We start from the raw sequence: 15,881 nt of genomic DNA on the forward strand, positions 1-15,881 counted from the left end.
GTTTTCATACAATATATCTTGATCGTGTTCTTCCCCTCGCCCAAATCTCCAGATCCTCCAATCTCATTTGTTTTCTGTAGTTTCTTTCTTTCTCTCTTTAAAGCAAATGACAAACAAAAAATCCAAAACCTCACAAGAAACACACACAACATTCCCATCCTGAACAAAGCCACAAAAAGGGAAATCAAAATAACAATCAGAAGACCAATAAACCAAACCAAACAAGCCCAAACATATCACAATGATACAAAAAAGTTTACACAAATACCTGAGTTAATTTCCAGTTGGTCAACTTCTGAGCATGGGAACTGCCCTGAAGTATGGTTAATATACCCAGTGAGACTCCATTGGTGAAAACTAATTTTTTCCATCCAGTGTGTATCGATTGCAGATAGCTTCTCAGTTAGGGGTGGGAGTCCGTGTCCACTTCCTCTTATTGTTGGGACCTTGTCTAGCATGACTATGTACAGGTCTTGTGCTACTGTGCCTATGATTTTATATGTGTGTCAGTCAGTCCTGTTGTGTCTGAAAGACACTATTTCTTTGGGGTCACCCATCTTCCACATAGATCCCTGAGCCTTGTGGGGAGGGGTTTGATGAGGACATCTCATTTAGGACTGTGTGCTCCTAAGTTGTCTTGGTTTTTTATCATACAATAGAGAGCAAACTGGGACAAGTGGTGTCTCCTAGGCTGTTGGTACAGTTCAATGGTAAAAGGCCTTGTTGCTTAGCATGTGAGGGCCTTAAGCTTGATTCTTGGTCCCTGAACAAAACAAAACAGGGCAAAGTGAGGTATCCCCACCTAACCTCAACAGTGGCATACCTAAGATCTTTGATCATGTGAACAACTACATCTTTGACTATCTCTGGAAAACCTTGGTGACCTCCTGCTATTACTTAGCTTCATATGGGCTCCACTGTAAAGGTCACAATAACATAACCCAAGGAACATCCCCAGAGCAAGGCTGACTAAAGAGAATGGAAGTAACACAACTCTGCTTCTGCAATGGTTCTGATCAAGGTCTTGGGAGGATCATAATGCCACATTCTTCCCATTAAACACCAGGAGAGAGACTGATAGAAAGCAAACAATAGGACACATTGAGAAATCAAAACATAAAACATTTGCTGCTGCTTTAGAAAACGTCACAGGTATATTTGGTTTGGGTGGCAGCTCACATTAGCTCTTGAATCTTCAATTCCAGTTTTTTAGCATCAGCTCCGTGAAATTCAAAAATCTGTTTCAAATACATAAAGGCACAAAAATGTTTATTGATTCAAGCACTGCAAAGATGCGAAAGGGTCAAGGAATTTTGTGTCTGTAAAATTGTTTCTCATTTCCATAATTTTTAAGGCACTTCAAGTATAAATACACACCAACTAGATTAAGTTCATGACCTTCTATTATTTGTCACAAGATCAGGTGCATTCAGGTGATGTGGCCATAGATAATGTGCTATTCTTTCAAAATGGGTGATAAGATTTCTCCAGGTCTCTATATAATCCTTTTTAATATATGCCCTAGAGCATTTGACCAAACTGGAGATGATCGGAGCTCCTTACATATTGGTTTTTTCATTTATATACACAGTTTTCTAAAACTAAGTTTTTCTGTGACTTCTGCCCAGGTCATGGTTGTATATTTGACTCTTACAAGTGCATGTTTTTCACTTTTCCCCCAACTCCAACTCAGGGTACACTTCATAATGGGTGGTATATTTTAATTGCCACATTTTTAGTAGTATGTAAGATAACGAGCTATCTCTCTTCCTCTTTGAGACAGGTCTTAGGTAGCCAAGACTGGCCATAAAGTTCAGCCCTGATCCTCCTGCCTCTACCCCGGCAGGGCTAGGAGTACAGGCACACACCAAACATGTCCTGTTGGAGCATCTTTTAAATAGTTCTCTCAATGTTTGGCTTGGGGAGACAGTTCAGCTGGTGAAGTGCTTGGTACACAAGCATGAGGTATAAAAGGCCTTGTTTAGCTAGAACCCAGCTAAAGAGTGAGGTGGGTGTGGTGGAGTGCGTGGTCACAGTCCCTGAGCAGGGGAGGGGGAGGTGGACAATCCCTGGGCTTTGATGGCAAGCCAGTCTAGAAAATTGGTGATCTCCAATGAGAGACCCCAAACCACGAAGGTGAATGGCTCCTGAGGAACCATGCTGAAGTTGTCCTCTGGCTTCCAGAAGCTCTTGCACACACTCACATGAACACACAAAACAAGCACGTTGCAGTTAATGAAATAAGGAGATCAACCTGCCCTTTAAACCCACCACCAAGTCAATACTAGATGCATTCACTATTTGGATCCAGGGAAGAATGTAAATAAACGCAGGCAAGGATCAGCTGAAGACTTGAGCTTCTGGTAAGAAGGTTTTGAAGCTAGGAATGTGTTACGACTTTGGAGTAGGGGCTGGAATATCCCAGAACAAACGTCTGTGCTCAGTGTGCTTCAGAAAAGTAACTGTCCCCACACCTCTTGTTTCTGCTCCCCCGCTCACCAGCTTCCCCTCCGGGGCTGCCGCTTTATTCACTCCATGAAGGCCAACCCCAGGTGTGGCTTATTTCCATATCTTGGTCTCATTTCACTTACCTTCCCGGCCTCCAATCCACTTCTGAGACAGCACAATGTTCTTTTGAGTCTTGAGTATAGAGTGACCTATGTGTGGGTGCAGAATTTCATGGTTTATCTGAGTTGCCAGTCTGTAGTCAACTTCCTATAAATAGTTCTCCTGGCTTTTGGGCAGGGGAGGAAGGCATCAAAAGGGATCTACCAATAGGTCTCCTTTTTTAAGGTTGGGGAAAATTTCAGTCTGAAAATATTTGCCTAGCACACACAAAGTCCGGCTTTGACCCCCAGCAGCTCATAAGCCAACTGTGGTGTTGTACACCTGTAACCCCAGCATCCAGGAGGTGAAGAAGGCAGGAGCACCCAAAGTTCAAGATTTTTCTGAGTTTCATAGTGAGTTTGGCGACAGCCTAGGCTACATTAGACCTTGTTTTGGGGGCTGGAGTGGGGGTTCTTCCTAGTATTAGGATGGCAACCTGGGGCATGAAGGGAGTTTCACTATTGGGTCTTAAAAGTACTTCATCCCTTGTCTGAAGCCTGAGCTGGAATGGAATGCAGGGTGTGGGAGGTTCTGAATTCCACTTAGTCTCTGTTTTTCTCATGGGAGCTGGGAATCACCATGCAAGAGCAGTGGCTCCCATTGACCTTCTTTCAGATTTTATGTCCAAGGAGCCTCCTAAAGCTTTATCTTTTCTTCTGCTACAGAGGACTCCAATGTAGTTGGAGGTATGAGTGAGACCATCTGAGGCAAACAAAGCATCCACAGAGAAAAGGTGTGTCTGTTCCCATGATCAACACCATGTAATTCTAGATGGCCCTCTGGACTACCGACTATCTGTTAGAAGATATTTATTTCAGCTTACTTCCTACTTCAAAGGACAGTGTAAACTAACTAAATAGAGAGAGGGAGAGAGAGAAAGACAGAAAGAAAGAGGGGTTGGGGGAGCCTCTGGAGAGAATTCTCTAGCTGGAAAAAGCTGTGTCTCATAGTGGGGTGGTACAAAAAAAATGGGGCACAGCTCTGGAGAGGGGTGGTTTCCATGGTTATGGGGCTATGAGATTCCTGCTGCACAGCCACCAGGAGCAATAAGAACCATGGATACTGTGGAGTCTGACATCTTTCTAGAGATACATTGAAAGTACCACAGGGGACTGTCACCCACCCTATTACATTTGCCAGAATTGCACAAAAATTCCATAACTTTTAAGTAAAAAGCTAAGAGAATTATTATGAAGGAATCATATTGTATAGCCATCCCCAGACACCATGTCTATCATCTCACATCATTGTGTTATGCTCAAAAGCAACCTCAATTCTGAGTTCTTCACAATGGGTTGCTTTTGCATATTTTTGAACTGTACAGGTAGAATTCTATAGATTGTATTCTTTTTTCTTTAAACCTTTTTGTATTTTATGTATATTGGTTTTGCCTCCATGTTTGTCTGTGTGAGGGTGTTGGATCTCCTGGAACAGGAATTACAGAAGGTTGTGAGTTGCTGTGGGGGTGTTGGGAATCAAACCCCAGTCCTCTGGAAGACCAACCGGTGATCTTAACCACTGAGGATTTTCTTCACCCCTACAGTATTCTGTGTCCAACTTTTTTTTTTTTTTTTTTTTTACTCAGTATCATGCTCATGGTATTTCTCTGTTCAGCAGCAGTCTGTATGTGTTTCAGTATTCCTTTGCATGAGTATGACATAATTTATCCACTGGAGCTATGGGGGAATAATGCTTTTGGGAATATTCTTGTCTGTATATTTGGGGGTTGCATGTAAGAATTCATTCTAGCTGTACACCTAAAGGTAGGAATTATGGGATTAAACTTGATAGAAGTTCTCTCTATATTTCTCTCTGTCTGTCCGTTTCTCTCTGTCTTCTCCTGCTCTTCTCCCAGAAAGGGTCTCATGCAACCCAGGCTGGTCTTTACCATGCAGTATACCCAAGAATAACCACGAATTGTTGGATGCACAATCACACTCAGTTTATACCATTCTGGGAACTAAGCCAGGGCCAGTTAGGCAACTGAATTACAACAGCAGCTCCAGAAAGTAACTGTCCCAGCAGAGGATAAGTGTTCTAGTTGCTCCACATCCTTGACAACTTTTGGTATCACCAGTTTTTGTTATGTAAGCCATTCTGGTGGCTTAAGTGACATTACCTTTGTTTCCTAACTGTCCACTTTTAAGATGGGCTATAACAGTAGCAACACAACTTTCTCTGTATTCAGTTTTGTGCCTTTTATATACCCCTTCTTCTATGAATCTCAAAACCACAAACGTGCTTGTGACATCTTTTCTAAGATTCTTCTGTGTTTTTTGCCTCACCATAAACTCCAGTCTTCTAATGATGTCTTAATTTTGTCTCTTTTGCCTCAACACCATTCCTTATATAAACTCTGAACTCTAGGAACAGTTCATGGAGAATTCACTTGCTTACTTAAAAAATCATGACTTGAGGACCCCTTGTCTGAAGTGGTTGGGCAAGCATTTCAGATCTTGGGATATTTGAAAATAAATAATGAGATGTCACTTGAAATTTGCTTATGTTTCACCTGTTTTATGACCTGATGTCTGCTCATTTCCTTTATGTTGCTACGATAAAACACTCTTACCAAAAGCAACTTAGAGGAGGGCAGGGTTTATTTCATCTCACAACTCCCAGGTCACAATCCATCACTGAGGAGTCAGGCAGGAACCTGGAATCATGAACCATGGAGGAATGATGCTTGTTAGCTCAATCTCTGGATCACTTCCTGGTTCGTGCTGAACTAGCTTTAAACAGCCCAGGACCACTGACTAAGGAATGGTGCCTCAGTCATGGGGTGCATACTCCTACATCAACCAATAATCAAGATAGTCCCTCACAGGCATGCTCACTTAGGCAGTTCCCTAGTTGCTGCTTCTTTTCTAAGATGATTCTAGCCTGAGTCAAGTTGACAGTGAAGGTTTACCAAGGTAATAATCTTGCACAGTGCTGTTTCTAGTTTTTATTCACAACACTAAGTCAATCAATATTGAAACATCAGTCTTACAGCATCATGCTGGGATGGAGTAGCAGATTTTGGAGTGCTTCTTTCTGACTTTGGATGTTTGGGTTATGGATACTCACATGGTTTTCTTTTAGAATCTGCACTTAATGAGTACCTAGGGTGACCCAGGGCATTGTGAACAAGACAGATGAAATCTCATAGGAGCTTATATGCTAACAATAATTTCATGGCATTGTTATATAAGCATAGAAATTATTCCAGAGACACACCCAATGCTACACTATTACTCTCTACTTCTCCTTATTCAATCCCATTTCTCCCTGATGATGGTCACCCTATGAAGCATTCTGAAACATATTCTCTACTGTTCTAAAGCACTCTAGATGTTCCTCTGTGACATAATTGATTTTGTCTCAGTCTGTCCATTAGCTCAAGGATGGAGACTGTATTTTTTCAGCACATTTTTGGTGTCCAGTTTGGAACTCTCACACAAATTAGCTGTTATTAGAATGAGTTCTGCTACACTCACTTTTGGCCATTGACGTGAGTTCAAGACATTGGGTTGTATTAAATTTCAAGAATTAAGTGTTGTTCCTCCTCCCCCATAATTAGTGTCAGTGTGACAGGATCTAGAATCACCTGGAGATTGGCTTATGGGCATGCCTTTGAGAATTACTTTGATTATGTCAGTTGAGATCGGAAGATCCATTCACTATGGATAGTGCCATTTGCTGGGATTATGGTCTGTATTGATGGGGGATGTCCTTCTGTATGCTGTGAAAAGATTTCTCTTATTGGTTGTTGAATAAAGCTGTTTCAGCCAATGGACAGACAGGATTTAGCTAGGCAGGAAATCCAAACAGGGATAGAGAAAGGAAATAGGCAGAGTCTGAGAGTTGCCATGTAGCTACAGGGGAGGCAGGATTCCCGGGCATTACTAGTAAGCAAAAGCCATGTGGAGATACACAGATTAATAGAACTGGGTTGATAAGAAAGAGCTAGCCTGTAAAAAGTGTAAGCCAATGGCCAAACAATTATAAATAGATATTAAGTCTCATAAAGGTTATTTCACTGTGGCTGTGGGGATCTGATTAGGTGGAGAGAAACTGTCCAGTCGACCTGAGACTAGAAAATCTCCCAACACTGTATAAATGAAGAAAGAGTGAGCAGCATCCATTCACTGTTCTGACCTCAGATGTAATGTGACCAGCTGCTGTTAGCTCTTAGTGCCTTGACTTCCCCACTATGATGGGGTATACCTTGAATTGTAAGCAAACACAAATCCTTGTTCTCTTAAGCTGATTTTCTCAGGGTATTTTATCACTGACAGTAACTACGATCGATACCTTCCTTTTCTGCTTTCTTGCCAGCCTTTCCTTTTCTTCCTTCCTTCTGCTTTCCTTTGTTATGCTGGAGAACTGAACCCAGGGCCTTCCCACATGCTAGGCAGGAGCTCTGTTACCAAGCTACATCCTCAGCATTATTTTCTTTCTCTGTATAGTCAACCAAACACAAACATTACATTTCGTATCCTGGTATAGTACTGGGCTTTGTATTTGGGAACTTAGTAAGGGGACTGAATGAAGGAGGAAATGATACCGATCAGAACTTATTCTACAAGTGGCCTTGCTAACAGGAGCTCTGCAATTGTCTTGGAATATCACTGGGGATTAGAGGAACATCAAAGTCCACAGATGCTCCAGAGTGCATGCCTAGAACCCAAGCCCATATTCTCCTGATCTTTATTTATAACAGCCAATACAGTATAAATGCTGTGTAAATAGTTGTTACCCTGTATTGTTTTAGGAATACTAACAAGAAAGAGAAGTTTGTACATTTTCAGTATAAATATCTTTCAATTATTTTTTATCTATTGTTTGTTAAATACAAGAATGTGGAATCCACAGATTCAACTATAAATGGTTTGTGAATACTGACCAAAGTATTTCTCCCTTTTAATCTGGTGCTATGTTGGGTGGGTCTCCCAAAGGCTTCGACCAGAAACATCAGGAAGTGAATTTACAGCTCTCCTAATGTCTTCTTTATTTTAAAAACTTCCACACTCCCAGCTTTGAGATAGGATCTTATTGTGCACTCTCCACCCCATTTTGCAATAAGGTCTCACTATGTTCTCTCCCCACCCCACTTTGAGATAGGGTCTCACTATGCATTCCAAGCTAGTCTTGACCTTGCATCTCTACTGTCTCAGTCAACCAAGAGATAAAATTACATGCTGCTGTATGCTGGACATACTTGCAGCAACAAATAATAAGATCCTGTTTGTTTGTTTGTTTGTTTTTTGAGGCCAATAGGACAATAGGAGGAGGGAGGCTGTTCATCACTAAAGAAAAACCCAAATCTAACATGTTTGAAAACAGCTTTCATTGAGGACAGTTTCAAACACACACATACAAATACAGTAATGCTTATTTTGTGGTAATATTGAACACCTTTAATCCCAGAACTTAGGAGGCAGAGGCTGGGAAATCTGACTTTGAGGCCAGCCTGGTCTACAGAGAGCTCCAGGACAGTGAGAGCTATACAGAAAAACCCTGCCTCAAAAAGCAAAAGCAAAAAGAAACAAACAAGTGAACAAAATAGAGTAATAAAGTGACTCTTTCCTGATTTACCTATCACTTAGGTCTAAGAGAGGTATTATTTCTCATGTGCCAAAGACATTCTGACATTTACATTCAGTCTATTGCTGTTACCAGGAAAATTCAAAGGGCTTGGAGACACTGGTCCCTTCCTAATAGATGTCTGAGAGAAAAAACTAGCCGAATGATGCATACATAAGACTAATTAGAATGAATTGGCCGGCTGTTGTACAATTTTGGCTGAGTGAATATTGAAGTTATATTTGGACCAGCTGCATGAGTTCATCAATATCCCAGACATTTGGACTTAGTTAACAACAAGAACAATAGCAACCCCCAATGCACCAGCAACAATACAACACTAAACAACAGCATGATCCCATCAAGCAATTCAAGGCCTCCTTGTGGGATGACTGTAGAGATGTCTATAATACAATGTGTAATTCATTATAACACGACTAAAAGGAGAACATGTTCTCCTTCAAATAGATGGATGCTGAGGGATTAGATAGGATGAGTAAGACAGAAAAGGTAAGTATATTGAAAGAAAAAACTTTTAAAGCTGCCTCACCTGAGCGGAAGGAACAACAGTAACTACTGTTGATTCTGTCTTGGCTCCTTCCTCTGACCCCGCCCCCTCCACTTATCTCTCCAGACCCACTTACATCACAAGCAGGTATTTGAACATATTGGCTTTCCTATGCCTCAGACAGACCTTGATATGTAAGTACTTCAATTAAACTCGTTGGAGTTGAGCTAAAACATATCCAAGAGGTACCTAGAAGAGGTACACTCAAATTCAAGATAAGGGCAAATAGGTGTAGTCTGCTTCTGATCCCACTACTTGTCTTCACTGGATGGCACCTGTTTTGATTGTGAGACAACAACAAAACACCAATGGACTTTTGTTTTCTTAAAGTTGCTGCCATTTCTTACTCTGAGTATCAGCAACACAAATGATGACAAAAGTATGTTTCTTTTTCTCTGGTAGTAACCAACTTTTTGTTCATATAATACTCATCTGGGGCCTGGTAGGATATTCACATTTTCTGTGGAAATGTAAAAGCAGACATAGATCTAAGTAAACAAAATGGCATGGCTGTGCACTGTGTGTTTATTTCTGAGCAGGTGGAGGGTCAGCTTTGGCTGGACTGTGAGTTCTTATTCTGTGCCACTGGCTGGTTGTGTTGAGCAGACATGAGAAGCTGCTGCAGGACCAGGCCCTCAATACAGTGTGGCTTACCACTGAAGGGATTGTGGTGTGATGTCAGGGTTCATTTCCAGCCACACTGGAAATGGGAAAGACCATTTTGAACTGGGTCTACAAGAAATGATCTTCTGCCTTTCACTGGGAGTGTGGAATGGGACTTTGTTCTTTCAGGTAAACATCTTCCAGGGCATTCTCTTCTATGGCATATACCTATCCTCATGTTTCCACTGGGAAAATCTGCTCAGATTTTCAGTATTGGGTTTCTACAATCCTTGGCTTATCTCCATTCCCACTCCTACTCATGAAGTCCAGAGTGAGTGTCCCTTAAGCCTAGATGAAGGAATAACCTCTTGTCCATCCTCTCTCTTTCTGGGATACCCTGATCACGGGTACAGCCATACTTTCCCCCTAGTCTTTGTAGACAACCCTGAGAAAAGTATGTCCACATTTGCCTTCTTCAGACAGGTGAGAAACCACCACCACTCTTTGCTCATTTTTGGGCCTTGGGAGTCATGCAAAGCAGGAGCAGGACCTTCCTTATCTGGGCAGGAAGTTTCAGCTGTATAGCCCCAGATCCTTTCCCAGGCGGGCCATCTCAAAGTCTAGACTTCAAGAGAACCATTGTTCACATGGGACCCAGCCATGAATTTTTATGAGCACCACCGAGCACCAGAAGGACTCCCGATAAAGATCATAGCTTGGTTATCTGCATGACTCATGAGAAAAGAGCTAATGTCTGGTTGTTTATGCCTTGCATGGCTCTGGGGCAATCTGTGTCCTCTGACAAGAGAGGGCATCAGAAGATCCTTCTGGATTTCACTTATGAGTACTTCTCCTGATGCTTTTATTCTATATTCTTTGATGCAATAAATTTTAACTCTTGAGTACAACTTATTTCAGAGTCTTCTCATTTTTCATAAATCACCAAATGAAACACTGCTACATCTGAACAATTGAAAATTCAGAGTTGATGAACAGGGCTGTGAAAAAATTTTAAAGGGTGGGAAATCCTCAGTAATGAAGATAAATGACATTTTGATAGAAATTTTATGATTAAAAAATCAATACAAAACTCCTCAGTGAACAGAATATAGAACATTAAATAAGAGCATGGTTTGCAACACTGAAGGATGATCTGTATTGTCTAATCCTAGAGAAGAGACACACGTAGGAACCTCTTAGTTGCTAAGGCAACAGCAGTATCCTTTGGAGTGGTACTAAGGATTGCTAAAATGAGATGAAAGCTGCCCCACTTTGCTAACTTTCCTTGCATCCCTCTTAATTTTTGAACTCTACAATTTTCTGTCTAGAATATCAGATGCTCTGGGCTGACTGACAACTAACCAGAACCTGAGGACAAGGGACTCTTTATAGTCCCCCAGGCAGAATTCCTTTGTCTGCTATTGTCTGTATCAAGATGGATTTTACTGAGTAAAGCAAATGATGGTAACTCAGTGTAAGCAGAAGTTGTACATATTTGAAGAGTTTAAATGCCCTCTCAAACTTTATTTCTAAATTTCTAGTTATTTATGAACTTGTAGGGAAAAGGATACAGCTGGATCCTGAGGTTCTGATAGTAGCCATATTGCTAAACAACTCATCAGTATAAACCAACTATAAAAATGATATTGCAAGGTGTGCATCAGGTCCAGTATTTGATTCATTCTGTGCATTTTTTGAAAAGATTTACGACAAAATTTCAAAGATGAGTGATGTAGCATTCATCTCCCAAAGGAGGAAAATGAACCTTAGGATAGCTTATTACATTCCTAAGTCACTCAGTGACAGGAAGACAGAGGACCTGAACAACAGTTGCCTAATTCCTGGGATAGTGAGAGCCAGTTGCAAGAACTCGCTAGGAAGAAGGCCAAGCATAATTCATTTTTGAAGTAGTTGAGCACAGCATTTGGGAAGGATTCTATAGACACACCCCCTTCCCTGTTTCTTCTTGCTTCATCTATTATCTCTTCCTGGCCTTGAGGCCACTGTTGTGAGCCTTGTTTCAGTCCCATCCTCTTTCTAGCAAATGATGTGGGATGCTTTTGGTTTCTATATCCGCTTTATTTTATGGTTGATGCTTGTTGGAAATGACTTCTGTGATGTCAGCAGGAGCCCTAGAGTTTGCAGACATCTGGGTAAGAGGTTCCTCCTTCTTGATGTGAGAGTCCGGCAAGTGGTTTCTTGTGTTATGAATTATTCACTTATGAATAATTTGTTTATTAGCATATACAAGCCCAGTTTCCATTGCTCTTATTAGTGGGCCCACCTAAGTGCTTTGGGAAACCATTTTACTCTAAGGCAAGAGATGAAAGTTGCAATTAACTTTTGATAGTTGGCTCGGGCATAAGCAGTTGACCAAGACTTGCTAACTCTTTGTTTTGCTTCCTTTCCTATGCTCTGCAGACATCTGCTTAGCATGGCACCAAAGTTCTTGGTACAGTGGAGCCATTGTTCAGTCTCAGAGGCATGGAAATCCCCAATATTACTTGCAAGTATCAGGACACCTATGTCCATTTGTTTTTCTGAAGAGAGTTTATAGCCTCTAGTGAGTTTTTAGGATGGTCCATAAAATTTGTAATCTCTATATATAATAAAAATATGCTATTCACTTTGTGTGTAGTTTTATTTTCTATGATTTGTTACATAGATAACCATGATATGAAAATATTACATAGAAAATTTATGAAGTAAACAAAATCCCGAAACTGATGAACTTTCAAGCTTAAAGAGTAGATGGTCCTTCTACCTGCCCATTAGGAATTCAGTTATCTCATCATCACACCTATGGGCTTATGTTCAAGTAACCCTGGTTTATCTTACTATTAACCCTAAACTGTTAAGAGTAATTATTGGTGGCTGAAGAAAAGCTATAAAATATTTATTTTACCTGAAAATAAAAAAAATTCTTTACTTAGTAAGGAATGAAAATAATTACATATGTTTCCAAGATCTATAATAAGGATTAATAGGACCACCCTTCCATTTTATATCTAGGATCATTCAGTAGTGTCTGTGGTTTCAAGCATCCACTGGTGGTCTTGGAATGAATTATTTTTTGATAAAAGGGGGACTAGTACATGTATTACAATCATCATTTACCACAGTGATTCTTCCTAGAGCATGATATAATAATGCCTTAGATGAAAACATTAAGGAACATAGCAGAAAGTACTGAAATGCAGAATATGCTCTGTATGTGCACATGCGTTCGAGCATATTTACAGGTTAATGTAGGTTTGAGAGGTCAACCTCAGGTGTCAACTCTTCATGCACTATCTACCTTGTTTTTTGAAATGGCATCTCTCATGTGGATAGAACCCGCCCATTAGGTGTCCTGGATGGCAGCAGTCCTCAGGCATCCTCCTGTTTCTGTCTCTCCAACACTGGGATTTCAAACACACAGTCACACCTGGCTTTTCATATGTGAGTTTTGGGGTTCAAACTCAGGCCTATGCGCTTCGATGGCAAGTTTACTGACTGAGCCATCCCTACCCACTACCATAATTTCCTATATTGCATCCCTGCCAACTAACTTCTTAAATGAAACCTTTCAGCAGCCAGGGAATGATCACTAAGTACCATGACCCCAGGTCATGATTTATGGCTTTATGTGTTTTCATTAAAAAAAAATCTACTTATGATGTATACACACTAGAAATGACATGGGCAAGAATGATGGCCAAAGAAAACAGTAAAAGACTAAGGACGGTGTAGTATGGTGGATGTCTTTTTGGAACACTGGAGACACAAGCAGGTAAGGGACCAAGGGATTAGAGCAGCAGAAGTAAGCCTGAGATTCTTGGCGCCTATAGGAAAAAAAAAGGGGAACCCCAGCTCTTCCTATCTGATGCAATGGCACACATTGTGTTCCCAAAGGAGGAAGATATCATTCTGTGTTCTAGGGTGACTTATGACTCTTTTTTGTACTGTGAACCTTTAAGAGGCACACTGGCTATTTGCCAGATGTCTTACTGGAAACACACAGATGTCTTACAGGAACCATAAAGAGATTTCTTGAAACAATCCTCAATAGAACTGGATTCTAGCTTTTAAAAAAATGGTTAAGTGGTACTTAATTGCTTCAATAAGTCAGTTACCAGCTGCATGTTCCAGATGAAGGCATGGAGCCCATTTCTGGAGGTGGTTTCAGTGACATGAATTCCATTTTTCTCTACTTTCTAGAAGATAATTGATACCAATAAAAGCTTTCTTGCTCTGGTCTCCTAACAAGTAGACATTCAAATGAATATATCTTTTTCCTTGGCCACCCTAAACCCCTCCTTTGCAGTGACTGCCTCTGCAGACCACTGTGAGACAGAAACTGGGGGAAAAGGATGTAGACACATCATGGATTAACTCTAACTCTTGATGCAATGGGAAAGTGGGGCCCCATGGAACCCTAAAGACCTGTTCAGACTCCATTTTGAGATTTGAGTCAAAAGAAGTAAAAGATTTAGTGCTATCCACTTAGGATCTTGGTATCTTTTTCTTGGCTCTCACCTTTGGTGTACCAAAGTTGTTTTGTTGCTAGTTTTTTGTTTGTTTGTTTGTTTTGTTTTTAAGCAGGTTTTCATATGATTAGAAATAGATGCATTGATACATTGTGATAGAAATTGTTTCAGATTGTTTAGTTTTTAGAAAGAGACTTTATTTTTATTTTTTATTTCTGTGTCCCTCTGTGTGTCTGTACACACTGGTATCCACAGAGGCCAGAAGAGGGCATTGGGTCCCTAGGAGACAGAGTTGCAGGTGGTTGTGAGCCACAGGATCTGAGTGCTAGGAACTAAACTCATAAGAGCTGAGCCATCTCTCCATCCCAGCTGTTTAGTTTATGAACTCCACAATCAGTTTGCTATGCTAATAGTATTCAATGAAAACTTCGATTAAGAAAATTTTGGAACATGTCTATATACATTATAATCAGGGGCTTATTGGATAGCCCTGGAATTAGAAATCAGGGAGTTATAGTAGCTACTGGTAATATTACCAATTCAGTTAATTTTACTTTCTGTTAATTACTTAAATCAGCAAATTTAAATCTGTGGAGAGTTACAGTGGCTACTGGTGTTATCATCAATTCAGTTAAGTTCACTTTTTTGATAGTTGCCTATTAGCAAATTTAAATCTATTTTCAGGTTTTGTGTCCACAAGAAGTCCATATGGTAACTTGTATTCTCCAGGACACTGTGGGAGGAAGTAGGGCCTAGCAGGTCATCTTCAGGGCATTGGAGGAATACTCTAGAATGGAATTATAGTATTCCCAACCCCTTTCTCTTCCTCTGTTTAAATTTATTAGTTTTTTGTTGTTGTTGTAGTTAGTGCTAAAATACATTCAATTTATAAACATGAAGACTATGGGATGATTTAAGCTTAAGCTGTGGATGAATTCAGTTTATTATTTATTTATTCTTAATTTTTTTATGAGCATGAGTGTTTGCCTGCCTGTATGTTTGTGCACCATGTACATGCTTGGTGCCTGGTGGCAGACTCCCTAGAACTGGAGTTGCAGATGGCTATAAGCCATAATGTAGGTCCCGTGTAAGAGCTATGAGTGCTTGTCACCGCTGAGCCCTCCTTACACCTCCAATAAGCTCAGAGTTTAAAGCACTAATATCTTGGCTGTGTTCTGCCTTTTTTTGCATGATGGCTTCATTATCAGGTCCCATGTGGCAGTGAGCTGTGTCATAGCTTCTGTCCTCAAGTGTAAACCCAGCAGCAGCAAACGAAAATATATTGACTTAGCTCCTTCCACCAAATTCAAGCATTACTTTTGGTGTGATATGAAGTGGCTTGATCAAATGAAAGGGTCCATACCTGATGTGGATAGAGTTAATTGATTGGTTGTAACCTAGGGGTGGAGCTTGAGACTAAACATAGGAAATAGGGCTCCTAATAAAAAATAGAGTATGGATGCTGGTTGAAAAAACACCAGACCCAAAGAAGGCAACAGATGGAGGGGAGGCAGGCAGGGTGTAAGGATGGTACTGATGTTGCAAGAAGAACATGTTCTCAAGTTTGAGATGGTAGCAAAGGTGATATACACAGGCAATTAGACATGTAGGTGGGGTAAGTTAAGGAAACACATGTTAAATAGTTTTATTTTCAACTAAATGCCATGGGAAGAAACATTTAGTGTTCAAAAAGAACAAATCTATTGCATCAATTATATTACAGCAAATACCAAAAAAAAAAAAATAAAAACAAAAATAAACTGTACACCTGGTAGATCAAATAAATGCTTTCATTTTCCCCAATTTAGACACAATCTTTTTAAAACCTAAGCATGACTTTTAAATTTCACAAAATTCCTCATAACATTTTAGTTGTATACCATTCCACAGAACAGATGGCCCAGAACTTACTTAGACATTTTGCTGAACAAGGCATCATAATTGCTTCTATTGTCAACATTAGAAATAATGCCACAATTATTATATATTCAGTTACTGTATTTTTCTTTGGGATGTTTCTATGGCATAGGTTCCTAGGGACAAGATATTGTTGTGAAAGACAATGT

At 40.3% G+C, this 15,881-nt stretch overlaps 1 protein-coding gene across 1 annotated transcript in view; it reads right to left on the reverse strand.

Annotated features, from left to right (window-relative positions):
* Window positions 1-1,175: 1,175 nt before the first annotated feature.
* LOC127224705 (thioredoxin domain-containing protein 8) overlaps window positions 1,176-15,881 on the reverse strand; it is a 48,373-nt gene continuing 33,667 nt past the window's right edge. The window contains exon 6 of the mRNA XM_051187823.1: window positions 1,176-1,238. Within this exon, the coding sequence (XP_051043780.1) occupies window positions 1,176-1,238 (63 nt within the window). The remainder of the gene's footprint in view (window positions 1,239-15,881) is intronic.

This window comes from Phodopus roborovskii, unplaced genomic scaffold (assembly GCF_943737965.1).
Source record: "Phodopus roborovskii unplaced genomic scaffold, PHOROB, whole genome shotgun sequence".
NCBI classification, from domain to species: domain Eukaryota; kingdom Metazoa; phylum Chordata; class Mammalia; order Rodentia; family Cricetidae; genus Phodopus; species Phodopus roborovskii.